Source organism: Chroicocephalus ridibundus, chromosome 1 (genome assembly GCF_963924245.1).
Source record: "Chroicocephalus ridibundus chromosome 1, bChrRid1.1, whole genome shotgun sequence".
NCBI lineage: Eukaryota > Metazoa > Chordata > Aves > Charadriiformes > Laridae > Chroicocephalus > Chroicocephalus ridibundus.
In genome coordinates this window covers 174,145,969-174,161,775 of record NC_086284.1, presented here as the reverse complement: position 1 = coordinate 174,161,775, position 15,807 = coordinate 174,145,969, and the positions used below count along the sequence as shown (strand labels likewise).

General features: G+C 37.8%; 1 protein-coding gene across 1 annotated transcript; it reads left to right on the top strand.

The window, feature by feature from the left end:
- Nucleotides 1-197: 197 nt before the first annotated feature.
- NTS (neurotensin) lies at nt 198-13,618 on the top strand. Its single transcript, XM_063322840.1, has 4 exons — nt 198-513; nt 4,707-4,768; nt 10,956-11,180; nt 13,254-13,618. The coding sequence occupies exons 1-4, from the start codon at nt 453-455 to the stop codon at nt 13,398-13,400; spliced, it is 495 nt and encodes a 164-aa protein (XP_063178910.1). The 5' UTR covers nt 198-452; the 3' UTR covers nt 13,401-13,618.
- Nucleotides 13,619-15,807: the final 2,189 nt, after the last annotated feature.

The window sequence follows — 15,807 nt, the reverse complement described above, 5'->3', positions numbered from 1 at the left end:
GGGGGGCCTTTCCAAATCGTCCCGGGAAAAGCCCGCGGCGGGGGGTGCGGGGGTTCGCTGCGCGCCCCGCGGGGCTCCGCGTGCGTCAGGCGGCCAGTGGCGTCAGCGCCGGAGGGGGGGGGGGGGGGGAATGCGGGGGGGGGGGGAGGGGGGGAAGAGGATGGAGGGGGAGGATGGAGGGGGAGGATGGAGGGGGAGGAGGGAGGGAGCTTCATCAGGAGGCGATGGCGGCACCGCCGTGACATCACCCCGCGGCTTATATAGTTGGGGAAGGGTCCAGGTCCCCCGTCTGGTGCCGGCAGCCGCCCGCCAGCGCGTGTGCTGAAGGCGCGGAGAGGCGCGGAGCGGCGCGGAGCGGCGGGACTCTGTCTGTCTGTCTCTCTCTCTCTCTCTCTCCGTCTCTCCCCAGGATTTATGGACTTTACTTTCTAAGCGGGCGGCGCGACACGAGGATGAGAGCCCAGCTGGTGTGCGTGGTGCTGCTGGCCTTGGCCTCCTGCAGCCTCTGCTCAGGTAAGCCCCCCCCCCCCCCCGCCCCCCACCACCGCCCCGCACCGTCCCGCACCGCGGGCTGGGCGCTCGCCACCGTCCCCCGACGTGTCTCTGACGGGTCGGCACCGAGCCGCTCCCGGAGCCGTCAGAGGGACCGAAGTCGCCTCGGGCTACCGCGGTTCCACCCAATAGGCGCCAAGGAGCTGGCCCTGATAACGGGATCTGCCCAGCATCATTTTTTATGTTGCTCCCGTAACTTTCTCCCTTCATATAAACCGTCCCTCCCCACAGCATCCGTACCACGGCAGTAGCACAGGCTAGGCATTACAAATATACACCAGTGTAGACCATCTGCTTGATTATGCTGCCTCATTTGTGATTTATTGAGTGCCGTGTATTGCCAGACTATCATAGAGATTACAATTTCTGCAGCTCTCGCGACTAGCTGCCATAATCCAAATCGACATGAATATATATGCACTTCGGTCACTTTTTAGTGACAGAAATATGATTTTAGTATCCTGGGGAAAAAATTGCCAGCAACTGGTCTGAAATTATGACAAAAAATGCTGAATCAGGTGCAGATCACACAATAGGAAGGTTAATGTAAGTGCATTTCGACTCTAAGCGCAATTTCTTTAGAAACCTAAAAAAGGAGGACCATACATTAATATGCATTAATATGCATTCTCTGCTCCTTTGGAAAATGACACAGCTAAGTGTGTGTCATTTATGCCCTAAGTTTATGATCAAAGATAGGTATGGTGGCGGTTAAACAGGTGTACACTCACTGACATGAAGCAGAATAGTCTTCAAAATCCAATCTTAACTAACTCGCAAATTACTTTAACTCCACAAAATTTAACGAGTAAATTTACAAGTAGCTTAATTTTTCATCTTCAGTATTCAGGAGGACTCAGATTTCCTAATTCTCACTTTTAGATGAAACCTTCCAATTTGTATTCCTCCGCAGAAGAAAAATGTAACACAAGTAATGCCTACATTTTATCACAGTTTAAGCATAATCTTTCTGTATATTACAGAGAACTGGTGATTGTAACGACAGGGCTTAATACTTGTTGTTTTATCCCCATATATTTGAAGCTTTTTAAACAAATACTTGACTGGTATTTTCAGTGAGGCAGTTTAAAATTCAACTGTTTGTGGAGTCTGAATGAAAGCCCACTAAAGTAAAAAATTTCAGTGGAAATTAAAATAGGCTCATAAAAAAACAAGAAGCAAGATTGTATGTATAACTGACATGATGGTTTATTTGCTTGAAAATTTGAAATTATATTTATATGAGAAATGCTATGGAAAAGCATTTTGTGGAGGGGCTAAATCAGTTTTAACTAATATGGACAGTTATGTTATAAAGAAAATATAATTGATTTTAGTTTTCTTTTGAAAGTGTTTGCTCTCAGGGGAAGTGTGTGCTTGTAGAATGTAGCCATGCCTGTAGAATGTGAATATATGAATAGGAGCCGTATTTCTTGTCAATAACAAGGGAATCAAGAGGACATAAAGCTGTGTGAATTTCCCTCTGATTTGAACAATAATGTGTAAGCAGGCTTTTTACACATTGCTCTCTGAGAACCTGCACTTTTTATGCTTTTACTCCTCATCTGTCTCTTTCACTCCTCAATTACCTGGATGTGCTCCCTTCTCCTCGAAGCCTTGCTTTAGTCTTCACCTGAGGAATCTTGATGAGCCGTCTAAATAATGGCCTTCAGATTTCTTTTCTCAGTCAAAATATTTCTTAATACCTACCTATCTTCCACATCTGCAGCTATCTTCCAACCTCCATGGTGTGGAAGCTATCTTCCATCCTCTATAGAGTATAACAAACAGGTCCTAACCAGACACAAGTCCTTTCATTGTCCTCAGCTGCTATGACCCAGGACACCATGAATCATGATGCTGTCACACGTGTGCCGCTCACACAGTCACGGGAGCTGCTGCTATCGTTAGTGGAAATTCAGCTGAGGTGATCTTGTGCTGCCAGCAGAACTTTGGCTAATGGTAAACGGTTAAGAGATTAGATAACGCTGACAACCAGTAGTGCTGAGAGGGCTGAAAGGCATTAGGTTGGAGATTAGTTGCTAGTGACTTGCTGTAATACTGATTTACAAACCAGTCTTACTTAATATTTTCAATAACAACTTTAATGCAAGAAGTAAAAATAAATGAATGCAGTGTGCTGGTAATGCAAAAGTGAACAGGAGCATCACTACAGAAGAAGATTTGCATAACACACAGAAGAAGTTTTTGATGACCTGAAAACTAGAAATGAGAAGCAGTCCAGCAGTACAAAATGCAATAGCTTAGTAAATAACAGAAGTTCCTATTAAAAGCTCCTTTTAACAGAAGCACAGCTGTTGGAAATGTCTGAGGAGATGAAAGACTTGGTCATATTATCTGACCTCATTTTTTTTTTTTTTGTGAGATACTAAAGTTTTTCAGCCATGGAAGACAAACAAAATAAAAAAAATGTGCAAGAGAGCTACCTCCTGTAGCTAATGGTAGGCATTAAGGTAGTTAAGTACTGGGGCTTCTGATCCGAACTGTACTGTACTGTGCTGTCTTGAGATCACGTCAGGCACAGAGGAGGGCCACTCTCCTGGGTTGCGGAGTACAAGGCTATTACAAGACAGGAGAACAGATGAGAGTCTAATAGCTCTGGGCACAGCCTTTCAGTTAAGTATTTATGGGATTTCCAGGGGAATGGTTTATGTCCGAAAGACACAGTGATCTTGCATTTGTTTGCTAATCACCATGTAAGCACACTCTAAAGATCTAAGCTGGGAAGGGCCATGATTGCTCTCAAAAAATACATGATTTGGGTAAACACTACAAATAGAAAGGTATAATTTATAGTGAAGGAAGCTATACACAAATGATTAACAAATTTGTAATTAGAAATAAATTAGGCTTGAAATTAGAAGAAGGTGAATAACCAATGATAGTTTGGAAGAATTTCCCAGAGAAAAAACACAGTGGTGGTGGGATCTTGTTATTAAGATTGAACATGATAGATTTTTAAGAGCATTATAATGGTTACCTTCCTGTGCTAGCAGAAATCTATGGCAGATTAGAAAATATCTGTATTAAACCTTCCTTACAGTCTTGTGTTCTGGGAAAGGTAGTGACACAACCTGGTGATGGTCCCTGAAATGAAGGCATAGGCAGAATCTATCCATAGATTTTGTGGTAGGGTGTTGCATGCCAACAGCATCGATCAATGGAATGAAAGTGAAATATGACTTATATGAATATGGAATAGATTTTGTTTTAGTTTGGTTTTAAATATAAGTAAGCATATTGTTTGGCTTTGGATTGCTGGTATTCCATGAAAGCTAAAAGCCGCGTGGAATTCTGTTCTGCTTGAAGACTTAACTGATTTCTGTATATATCTCGTCTTCGAGCTGCGATTGCTGCTACATTTCCAAGGCACCAGATTTTCCTTGTGATTCTGTACAGCACAAAGCAGAAAAGTTTATGGCTGTTTTCTCTTTCTACTGCATTTTTTTACCCTATTCACCAAATCTTGCAAGTCTGCTGAGCTATCAAAAGTCAATTAAATTAGTAAAGAAAATCCTAAAACTTTCAGTGAAAATACTTTATTTTGATATATACATTGTCAAGAGCTTGTATCACAAACTGGCCAAGCTCAATTCCCTCATATGAGTAAAAATGTTCTAAATTTAACCAATAATAATCAAGACTAAATCTTGTCAAGTAATCATAACTGCCATACACCTGCATATTTAGCTGATACTTAAATAAATATTCTTTGAAAAGAAATGTCAAAAATCTTCTACCAAAGTAAGCAGAGGTGACAAATAGTGATTATGAAAATCATCCTGTTTTTGAACGAGGAATATTGCAGCAGTTTTGTTTACTGAAAGGACTGCAGATTAGTGGGCCTGTCTACCAGTGAACTGAGATTAATGAATCATTTCATTCACTTCAATAAGCTTGATCATGCTTTAAAAAGGTAGTGAGTGTCCATTATAGCGTAACGTTGCTGTTACCTGAAGACTCCTCACAGTCCCTCTAGATCATTTTGCTTTGTTTTTATCAAAGTTGTTTGTTTGGCTTGTTTGGTTTTTTGTTTTTCAAAATTCATTGATATATCTAAATTCTGTATGCTGAATTGAAATGTCCATGATTTATGATGAAATAATAAACATGTGTTTCTGGTTTATTCTCAGATTCAGAAGAGGAAATGAAAGCGTTAGAAGCAGATTTATTGACCAATATGTACACATCAAAGGTAATTATTTTTCCTCTTTAGCTGACGGGTAGGGAGCAAATGAATTCTCATTACAAACCCAGAAGTCTCTGCACAAAGTAATAACCTATGGTCAAGACCAAAAAGTTCAGTGCTAGACATTACTTTGGTGCGAGATTTTCTTCAGTTCAAAGGAAATTTAAAGGTGTTGATGTGACACACTAAAAGTGCTCCTCACTCGTGACACTGGTACTTCCATTAAACTGTCAAGACTGTGTTATGTGCAGAGATGTAAATTTATATCAGGAAATGTGTTTCCAGCAGGATTATGCCTGATGAAAGCTAAATTAACCTTGAGTTGAATCTCTAAGTGCTATTTTTATGCAGAACTTTTCCTATATGCATATAAAATTGAGGCAGTCATAAAGCAAAAACTGTTAATACATATGCCGATTTTGGCTTAGGAATTTAATCATAGTGTTAGTACAGGAACATGGGGACACGACTGTGAAAATATTAATTTGATAAATGACATTTCCTTGACAAGTTGCCAGACTGTGAGCGATGTACATGTTATTTAATGCAAACAGACAAAAATTCAGCTCCAACCTCGTATTGACAAGGTGAGGCAGCAAGTGTTGCACATATGTATTGAACAGGCTGATAGACAAACACTTTCTCAGTACTGTTATTTTCCACAAATAGTCTAAGAAATATACATGTCTAATATTTCTTCAACAACATATTTAAGAACAAACCCTGAAACAAGTGCCATGGGCTTAAGGTCGAATGTTTTAATTCATTATTCTAATGAAGTTCAAGTGGTACTTAAATTCAACGGAAAATAAAATGAGAAATGAAAAATTTCCCTCCAAAAAGAATTTCATAAGCCAATGACTAGTTGAAGGTTAAGGACAAAACCTGCCTGGAAGACTTCTGCATTTACTGTATTTGCTTACATGCGAACTTTTTCACAGGATCCTTTGAATAAACTAGAATAAGAAATGAGGCCAGAAAATACATTGTTTTGATCTGGTCTGGCAGTTCTTAGGTTCCCATGTTCTTTACTGGCATGGTAATTAACCTTAGATGCCAAATAAACCTGTTTGCCACTTGCTTCTCTAAGGTACAGAAAGATTTAATAGAAATTCTTTTCCTGAGACAAATTTAAATGTAGGAGGCCGACAAAAATAGTTCTTTCTCTGTGTGGCAAAACATAGTATGCCCTGGGAGGAAACCCTGCAGCTACTGGTATTTCTCCTGCTGACTTTAGTGGAATTGTGAACCTACCTTCCACTTCCATCTTTTCATCTCTCTCAGCACAGAGCACAATCTCACATAACTAAAAATGCACAAAAATGCAACAGTTGATAATGTAATGATGTCTGCCATAATACTCTTATATGTTGTTTTACATCATGTAGCTTGCTATTCAATTCCCTTATGGTATATACCAGCAGTCAAATGACGCTTGAAGTTGACAGAAGCAGTAGATGCATGGTGGAGACGTTGTTTTAATTCTGCATTATACTGCCTTAAATCACCACCTAAAATTTATTAGTCCAGTATATATTGTCTCTTGACATCAAAGTAAGGCATGGTGGAACCACTAAAATGTGTGCATAAATGCTTCTACAACAGGCTTGCCACTATTCCATTCATTACTGAAATGACAAATTCTTTTATTTTTTTTCTATTGTCCTCTGCTAGCTTTTAACCCTCATTAGAGCAAAAGTGTGGTTCTGGTGTGAGAGACAAATTTGAGGATGGTATGTGTAATAACTGTCTTGTATTGTGCCTGAGATCTGGTTCCAGTTGAGGGCAATTACTGTTAAGTTGCATTATCTGTCTTTGACACTGACTTGGTAAAAAGCAGCAAGCGAAATCCAGACGATTAAAATAGCATTTAGATGGGGGGAAAAAAAGAAAAAAAATTGTTTATGGAAGCTCAGATCTAAAAATGCAGGAAAGTAAGTGGATTATCACTTGTGGTTCTAGTACTTGACAGAAAAAATCTTCCTAAGTAGGCATTTGTGAAGTAAAGTATCAAGACTACAGCTAGGGTTTAAGCACACACCTTTTGTAACCTTCAGTAGTCTATCCAATATTACGGAAAGAGTTACCATATGCCTTTGACTTCACAGAGTGCTGTCCAGTGCCTATGGGCCCTTTTCAAACTGCTCTTTAAAGTCATCTATATGCTGAATCACTCTCCATCTTTAAAGAAGTATGTCTGTGCTTATTACGACCTGTCTTCAACTTCTAATAGTTTATCACCCTACCCTGCTATTACATCTCAAAGAAGACACAGGGGTCAAACAAATCCCTAAAATGCTTTATCTGTCTTTCCTCTAAGATAAAATCCAAAAAAGCCATTTGGAAGACCTGGTAAGACAACACAACCTGAAGTGTCCCAAATATGTGGACAGTTATCTGCTGTCTCTCTTCTGTATCAAATAGACAGCTCTATTCCCAGATGCCTAAATGCTTACCTGAAACCACCACGTGCATGAAGAATGTCCTGAACTCAAACAAGACTGAGATTATGTTAGTTAAAGGCAAAAAAAAAAACCAAAAACCCAAAAAAAAACAAAGAAGAAAAATGTGTTTTCTTGAAGAATTTATCATCACTAGAATGTACTCCCCCACATTCATTTTCTGAAATCTTGGACCTTCTGAGCTTCTTATAGTCCTAGGATGCCTCTTGCTGACTGTACGTGCCCAAACAGTTTGGCCTTTTTGTCAGAGGCAGACGAGATTACAGCTGCCTAGGAGTTACTGACTGCCTGACGCAGTCCTCACATAAAAATTCATTACATTTACAGGCATTAGTATACACCACGGAAGAACTTCTGCTGTAACAGAACTCAATACCATATGTGCCTAAAGACAGAGAGTATTTTTATTATTTCTACGGTTACATTCTGAACAAAATTCAACTACTACACCAGAAAGGAACCACAGAGATCCAACATTTCCTTGGGTTTTACTTGGTTATGAATTTGTTTTTCATCTGCTTTCACTAGATAAAGACAAGAATATAAAAAGCAGAGAACTGAACTTTCATTTTCTGAAAAAAAAAAAAAAAAAAGCAAGCAGTTGTGAAGTACATAAGAAGTATCTTAAACAAACTATCAGGGGTATCATTCAACCAGAAAGGGGAAGAAAAAGATATCCTATAAGTTATAATTTGTGATTCTCTTTAAACTTTCATAGGACAAGCCTATTGTCAAAGAAGGAAGTATTCTCAAGCTCATTTCAGTTTCTTAGAAGATGTAAAATTCTCTTTCAAGATATATGAGGTGTGGGAAACCATATATCTGAGTCTTATTTCAGAAGCATGTTCAACAATGGAAATGCATACATCATCTTCACCTCAGCATTCATAATTTTTAATTTCTGATTCATATTGCAGTTTCTTTTGTTCCTTCAGATCACTCCCAGGTATTTTTCAAGTTAATCTTAAAAAAACCTAGTTCCATCTTGGCAGATATCTGTTTCTTGATATCTTGTGTAGGTGTTTTCCAAAGCATGTCTTACCCGTGTGGAAAATATGTCACACATTGGAAATGCACTTGAACATTTAGGTTATGGTCATCTTAAACTGTATTTTCACATATTCCTTTAGGATAACCACCTCAAGGATTTCCCATAACCTATAAAACAAAGTTGTCTGATCGCAATGCTTCATGTTCAGTGACTGGCAATGACCTGGAGAGTTCCAAGTGCAGTTAAAAATTGTTCACTCTTGACTGGAGTTCTCCATGTTTTATAGTCTCATTCTGTGAGCTGGCAGCAGTCAGAAGCAGGTGTATCAGGGTAAAAATACTTTCTGGTGATATATGTGTGGTATTAATGAGAATTAGACTCCCTTAACAAATCCAGTATGCTTGCAAACAGCACTGCAAATTTTTTTCCCCTAACCTCGTAAGTAGCAGCTAAGACCAATTCCACCTAATGAGGTCTGCTATTTAAGTCTTTTACCAATATGCAGAGGAAAGTTCCTTTAAACATAGACATGCATCAGGCTAACCTAAAGTAGTAATTTTAGATCAAAAATATTCTATAAATTGCGCAAGAAGGCATAACAAATTTCCCTATTCTTTCCTATTCTTTCCTCTTCTCATCCACTGGAATATTTTTTTTTTTTAACTCAGAACTCTCACTTGCTCCCTTAACACTGCCCCTAGATTTTTTTCTTCATTGAAATTTAGCTATTGTAGTGCAAGCTCACATTTCTTTCCTATATGCTCTAGAGAGAATTGCACTGGAAAAGCCTCCTAAGTTGTCATGGAACGCTCCATATTTTTATATTTCAGAGATTCTTTTAAAACAGACCACAGATTTTGAAATTGCAGTGGACACTTGCTCTTTTAGCTAGTTTAACTTCTGTTAATTAAATTAGAGATTCTGCAAAAAGATTAGTTTTTGGTTTGGACCCGTCACGTCTTTTCAAATAATTCGATAGACTAATTAGGGCACCTAGGTGGGACAACAGATGAGCTCAAAGTAAACAATGCAGAATCAATTTCAAGCTTCTGAATAAGATTTGAGATTTGTTTTCTTCTTAGCCTCAAAGCAACACACTCTTTTTGTTTGCTTGTTTCCCTGAGCTCTGTCAGGAATCTGAGAATACATAGTGGTTTTATTAAAGGACTAAATTATTCTCATTTTGAAAGGCATGCATATATCAGATGTATATTGGAGTAATGATTATGGCCAAAAAGGAATTTTTTTTTAACTAATGCTAATAGTGATGCCAGCTCTTCTTCTTTCTTCTCCCACTCCTCTCCATTTTCATTCTTTTCCCTCAAAAAATAGTGAAGTGTGGTGAATACACATAAATCTTGCATACAATGCCCCTTTGTTAGGAAGATGGTTTAAAGAAATAACAGATTATGTGATTACCTAATGTTCAGCTAAGTAAGCCCTGCATCCACGCTCTTAATTAATGCTGTCAGTATGTAAAAGGCAATGTCTGGGTTAATGTAATACCTATATTTAACTTTGTACATCCAGGAAAAGAAGCAACTACATTTCAGTTCATAAGTAAAGTGTAATCCTAATGTGCACAGCAAGGAAGCCCTTGCCAGTAATAAGTAGGAATTTGCTCTTTGCCTTTTGATTGGAGATTGCTGTGTCACCAGTTTTAGTTTAAGGAAATTAATTTCTATACTCACCACTAAAAGGAATACAGTTTGAAAGGAATGATTTATAGTGGGAGAACCAAGAAAGCAGCAAAGACATGAAAAGCAGTGAATGAGGTAGGAATTAGGTTTTTCACTTATATTTTTCAATTGATAATCAAAACTAAAGAAGACTACTGCCGCAACTTCTTGGGAAGAACAGTACTAGTAGAAAAGTACAATTATTTTTTCTCAACATTTTTAAAAAGGGTTTAAAAGTTAAATAGCTCCTAAATCATGCAAGATACTGGAGCAAGCAACTTTTGAGACAAACTATGGTGAAGTTTCTCTATTTCTGTCTTTCTGTAACATCTCTGAACAGGTCCATTATGTACCAACTAAATACAGTTGGTCTGAGGTTTTCAGTCCAGTTACCAAATCAGGATTACATTGTTTGCACAGCTCTGTTTCATCTTTGATCCATCTTCAGCTAAGCCCGCAGACCTTTGATTCACATCTCCCAGGCTCATGGCTCTCCAGCATCCAAAACTCCTGGGGCTTACAGATTCCATAACTTCAGACCCAGCCTCATCAGACAGCTTGCCCTGAAGCAGGGACTCCGTTCCTTTTCTCAGGGAATTTTGAAATGACTGGTATTTGTTCTGAACTGAGGAGGAGCGTCTAGCTAACCACAGGCATCCACCGTGGATTCCAGTACTGGGAATTTATCCAGTGGGTTTGACTCATTGTCCTGATTTACACCTGTGAATTTATATTATATTAATTTCCATCTGTGTTTTTGTTTGCACCTGTGCAGAATGACTATGAAATGCTACCATTCTGGTTTGGTAGGAGTTTAGTTTTTCATCGTGTATATCTACCTGGGGGGTAAGGCTGTGGGGAAGCAGACTCGGTGTGTTTAATAAATGAGTTGTCCTAATTTCAGCACTCTCTAATTATTGTCTAAAAGTTGAGCAGATGAAAAGTAGTTCAAGCATATAAACTTATTCCTAACAAAATGTTTGAGTGCCACACATCATTGCTAAAAAAAAAAAAAAACCAAACCAAAAATTGTGTTAAATGGTGGGTATTTGTATTTTCAGATTACCAGAGCAAAACTTCCTTACTGGAAAGTGACCCTGCTAAATGTCTGCAATCTTGTCAACAACATAAACAACCAAGTGGGGGAAACAGTAGAGGTGGATGAAGAGGAACTTGTTTCAGGAAGACAGTTTCCTGCTGCTCTGGATGGCTTCAGCTTGGAAGCAATGCTGACAGTATATCAACTCCAAAAAGTTTGCCACAGTAGAGCCTTTCAGCACTGGGAGGTAAACAAACTGCCACAAACGCATGTTTCAACTGCTTTTAAGTTTTCAGGCTCGGTTTGTACTGATGTTTTAAAATCCATATCCGTGTAACCCCCGTCACTTTGTCTGAGCTTTCCTTCCTTTTTTTATATTCTCTAATACCTCTAATATGCCTCTTATTGAAAAAGTTATGAATTAATGTAGTTCCTGATGAGTGAGTGTCTGTGTTTTATAACAACCCACGGATAAATGAGAACTATTCTTAACTACATACTTTCTCCACTCTTTGTAGCCATTCCAAGGAACCAAACAAACACATAAAAGTGAGGTCTATGCCAGAACATGAAATTAATATCTGCTTAGCAGACATGAAGTTACTGCAGATGTATTGAGGCATAAGTAAATGTAGGCAGAGTTTCTGAAAACCCTTTTAAGGCCCTAAGGCAAACTGGATTCAAAATGCAGGGACACATGCCCATGTGTCCATGTAATTTTACCAGGTACTCTGGGCTTCTTACCATTGCTAGGAAACCAATAGAAAGGGAACTCCTGTTTTTCACTTCCCCACACCTAAAGAGGGCCCTGTAAGTTGACATTGTGATTGTATGAGGATTGACGTTCTTAAATAATGATTGTTTATAGTCCATTTGTTATATTTATCTTAGTGCAATGATCACACAGAAGTACACTGAGCACAGTCTGCTTGCGTTGTTATATATTACATTAAAAGCTGCTTTGTGTAGCGAAAAAAGATACCTCAGTGTCACTACCCACTTTTCAGTGAAACCAATTTCTTCCGCTGTCGCAGGTTCATGGACAGTCTGGCTGAATCTTGATCCTCTTTTGTTTGCTTAATCACAGCTCTGTATTTACAGGCTTATTCTCAATCTTCATATTAGCTGGGATGGTCCATACAAAAGACTGCAACATCTTTGACAACCAGAGTTTTCTAAGGACTCTTTTCATCAGTGCATGAATTGCTGAAAAGGAGCTACCACAGAGCTGACTATATGCAATAGCCCATATGACTTAATCACAGTTCCTTACTTTGCTGTTTCATCATCATCTCATGTGGTGGCTGGGGAGCATCACTCCTAACAGTACTGCATGTGAAACTGAAAAAAAATATTCCTCTCTCATCTTAGGAACATTCTTATGCAGTGCAGTGGTTTATAAAGTGCAATAAAAGAAGAAGGGATAGAGCCAGAGGGAGAAGGATTGAAGAAGGCTTGAAATAAACCATTTCTGTAATGAAAGAAGTTCTTGTGATCTTATTCATCCAGGATTGACTCCAAAGTCTGTTGAAACCATGAGAGTCTTTCCATTCATTTTAATAGAATTTAGATGAGCACTCATTTATTAAGTAATTAAGTGAGTAACAGAGTTTGATTGTTTAGGGAAATACTGAGGTGAGTATAAAAATGTTTTCAGTTTAATGCCTTTCAGCCAGACAGTAGGACTGTACTTGACCATGGAAGAATGTGGTGAGAGAATGGATGAAATCTTAACAGATAAAGCAAGAATGCATCTGAAGAAAACACTTTAAAAACTCCAAATAAAAGTTTAAATAGAGTTATATAAGAAGTTTTGATTGTCAAAATTTTGGCTTTCTTATGCTTTATTTAATTTCTTATTTGTTTATTGCAGATTTTGATTTTTCAGCTATAGGAAGTTGCAGATAAAAATATTGCTCAAAAGCTGAAACCAGCAAGCAGTGGGTGTTTTAGGAGGTGTTTAGCCTAAATGAGTGATTACAGAGTGACAAACATTAGGAAGTTTTCAGTCAATTTGAGTTTTAGACCAGAAAGGACATACCAGCTTTTCTCTCTAGTCAAAACCAATGATCTAATTCATTTCAGTGGAATTTAAATATCACCTCCATAGGATTCATCTCAACTTTAGCCTGACCTTAGTTTCATGTCTTGAGTTTTGGGCTTTCCTCTTCTTTTTTTTTTTTTTAAAGCTGCAACTATTATGGTAAAGACTTTTCTTGGTGGCAGATATTAAAACAAAGTTTTATAAAACTGCTAGGAATTGATAATCTTCATTACCAAAAAAAGCTGATAACATTGTGTCTCTTCTTGCATCCTACAGTTACTTCAGCAAGATGCTTTTGATCTAGATAACTCAAGCCAAGAGAAGGAAATAATGAAAAGAAAAAATCCCTATATTCTGAAACGACAGCTACATGTGAACAAAGCTAGAAGACCATACATACTCAAGAGAAGTTCATATTACTGATGCAGCAGAAGAAAACAATGTATATTTAGTTTATAGGTAACTGTGCGTTATGGTTATCTTATTTAAATCTAAAATCATACTTGTGTGAAAACATATTATGGAAAATCATCAAGATGATAACTGTGTCTTTTTTGCAATTGCTGTTTCTTGATTGTGATTTTTTCCTACTTGAGATTAATTGGACCAATACATTTGCAAATAAATCTAGTTTCTAAGCATGATGTATTGTACAAAACTGAGATTTCAACATATTTCCAACAATATTGTAGTGTTTTCCTATTTTATAAAGCACACTGACATACACCAAGTAAATTGATATTGTCCACAAACCATACTGGGAATCTTACAGTTTCTTATTGCAACACCTCAAACGTATATATGCTTGCAAATTTTTGTATAATACACTGGTCAAAAATGCCACGATATTTTATATATTGGACAATTCAATTTCTTAGGGATTAGGTCTAAGAAAGGAACCAAATACTATCAGCTAGCTATTAAATGGCAATTTCAAAATTTGTATTTTAAATGGTCTGCTTGTAAATGAGTTTTAAGTTCTTGACTCCTAACTTACCACTGAAAAGTCATAATTTAAGAAAACAATACCTAAAGGAGATTTTAACAGAGTATGCTAGGGATAACAAATCCAGATGTGCTTCAGAGTCTTGTGTATCACCAACTAAATAAGAAAAACAGTTTATTAAATCAGTAAAAAAATTTGCAATGTTTACTTAATCTACGAATGCTCAGGAAAAAAAAATAAAGACAAAAAATAAAAGCTGATTCATGCTCCTGTGCTGTCACTGTTAAAGTCAAAATACTAATCTGGTTATATGAGAAACTTGGGAGAAATATTTGCAAGAGGAATTAAAATTAGAACACCTTAAACTTACAATTAAAAGGCATTCCCATTCCCTTCCTCTACTAATTTGTAATAACAACAGGCAGTTTCAGGAGTTAAAGACAGTCTTGGAAGCTGACAGAGAGGGGAGCTCCCAGCATGGAAAAAATTGTTTTCAGGCCATGAGGAATCAAGTGTCACCTGAAATTTACAGATTTTCCAGCTCTGTGTCTGTAATGTGTACATGAGACTTAGGATCTCAATGATCCTGGGTTCCAGTCTGGAGGAAAACACTCTGAAAGAACTGGGGGTCACAACAACAGTCAAAATAGAGGGATAGTCCAAGATCAACGAATCGATGAGCATCCAGAAGCCTGGATGCTCAGATCAGGAGGCAAGAAATGGGACAGACGTTGCTTTTGAAAATGTACCTGTTTTATGTTTGAGCTATTTCCTTAAAGCAATGCTGTTCCAACAAATTGCCTGAAGAAAAACACTCAGAGAATTTCTAAATCCTGTCACAGGTCAATTATTATTAAACATACACAGGGATATACATAGAAAAAACATACCCATACCAACTGCTATAGCAATTTTGTTACATGGGGAAGGATGGTTTTTTTACAGTAAAATGTATTTTTACTGTAGTAAAGCTAATTGTATTTCCTTTTCTCACTACAAATGTTGTTAATCAGTTTATTTACTCAATAGCAAATAAATGCATGCACTCACAAGATACAACTAAGCATACACTAATTACTGTAATAATTGTTATGACTTGAATACAGCAAAGCACTTAAGCACATTTGGTCTCAATGTTTTAAATGCTTAATGTGCTTAAGGGCTTTGCTTAAGTAAGGTTCTAGTAGATTCATACCCTTTATTTTTTATGAAACTGTCATAGAATTAGACTGGAGACACAGTATGCTCTCAAGTGGCTAAGAAACATCCCTCTTCCTAACAAAACTACAAGCTCCCTAGTCATGGACTAGTTATGGACACTTTAAATTCTAAATTACCCATTGGTCTGAAATAGCAAGGCAGAACAGAGTTTGTTCCAAAATTCACTGCTAGCAATATATGAGGAAAAAAGAAAAGAAGCTTCAGATCACTATTTCATCAGGAACACAGAAAAATAAGACAAAAAGAAATAGCTTGCGCTGATATTTTTCTCTCGTGTTCAGTTTAAGAGTATAAGAGTTAAAAAAAACAGTAGGGTAAGGTAATCCCCTAAAAGGATAAGGTGGTTGTCATCTGATAGAGAATGTTAAAATTTTTGAAAACAAAAGCACCCTTCCATGTTTCATTTTGGAAGTGATTTAGATATTCACGGTGATGGTGGCGGACCTCAAATGATGATGATTATCTGTTCCACCTTCATCTAGTACTCCACACTCAAGTGGGATTTACCCTGTGACTGTGTACTTGTTCCCTGCAGTGTAGAGTTAACAGATTAGCCAGACGGACTGACTGAAAATGGCTTAAAATAACCCATTTCCTTTCTGCACGCTGCGAATCCACACAGGGTCAGCTACTCTGTGCCACTGAAGGAGGCAGAGCTTAAAG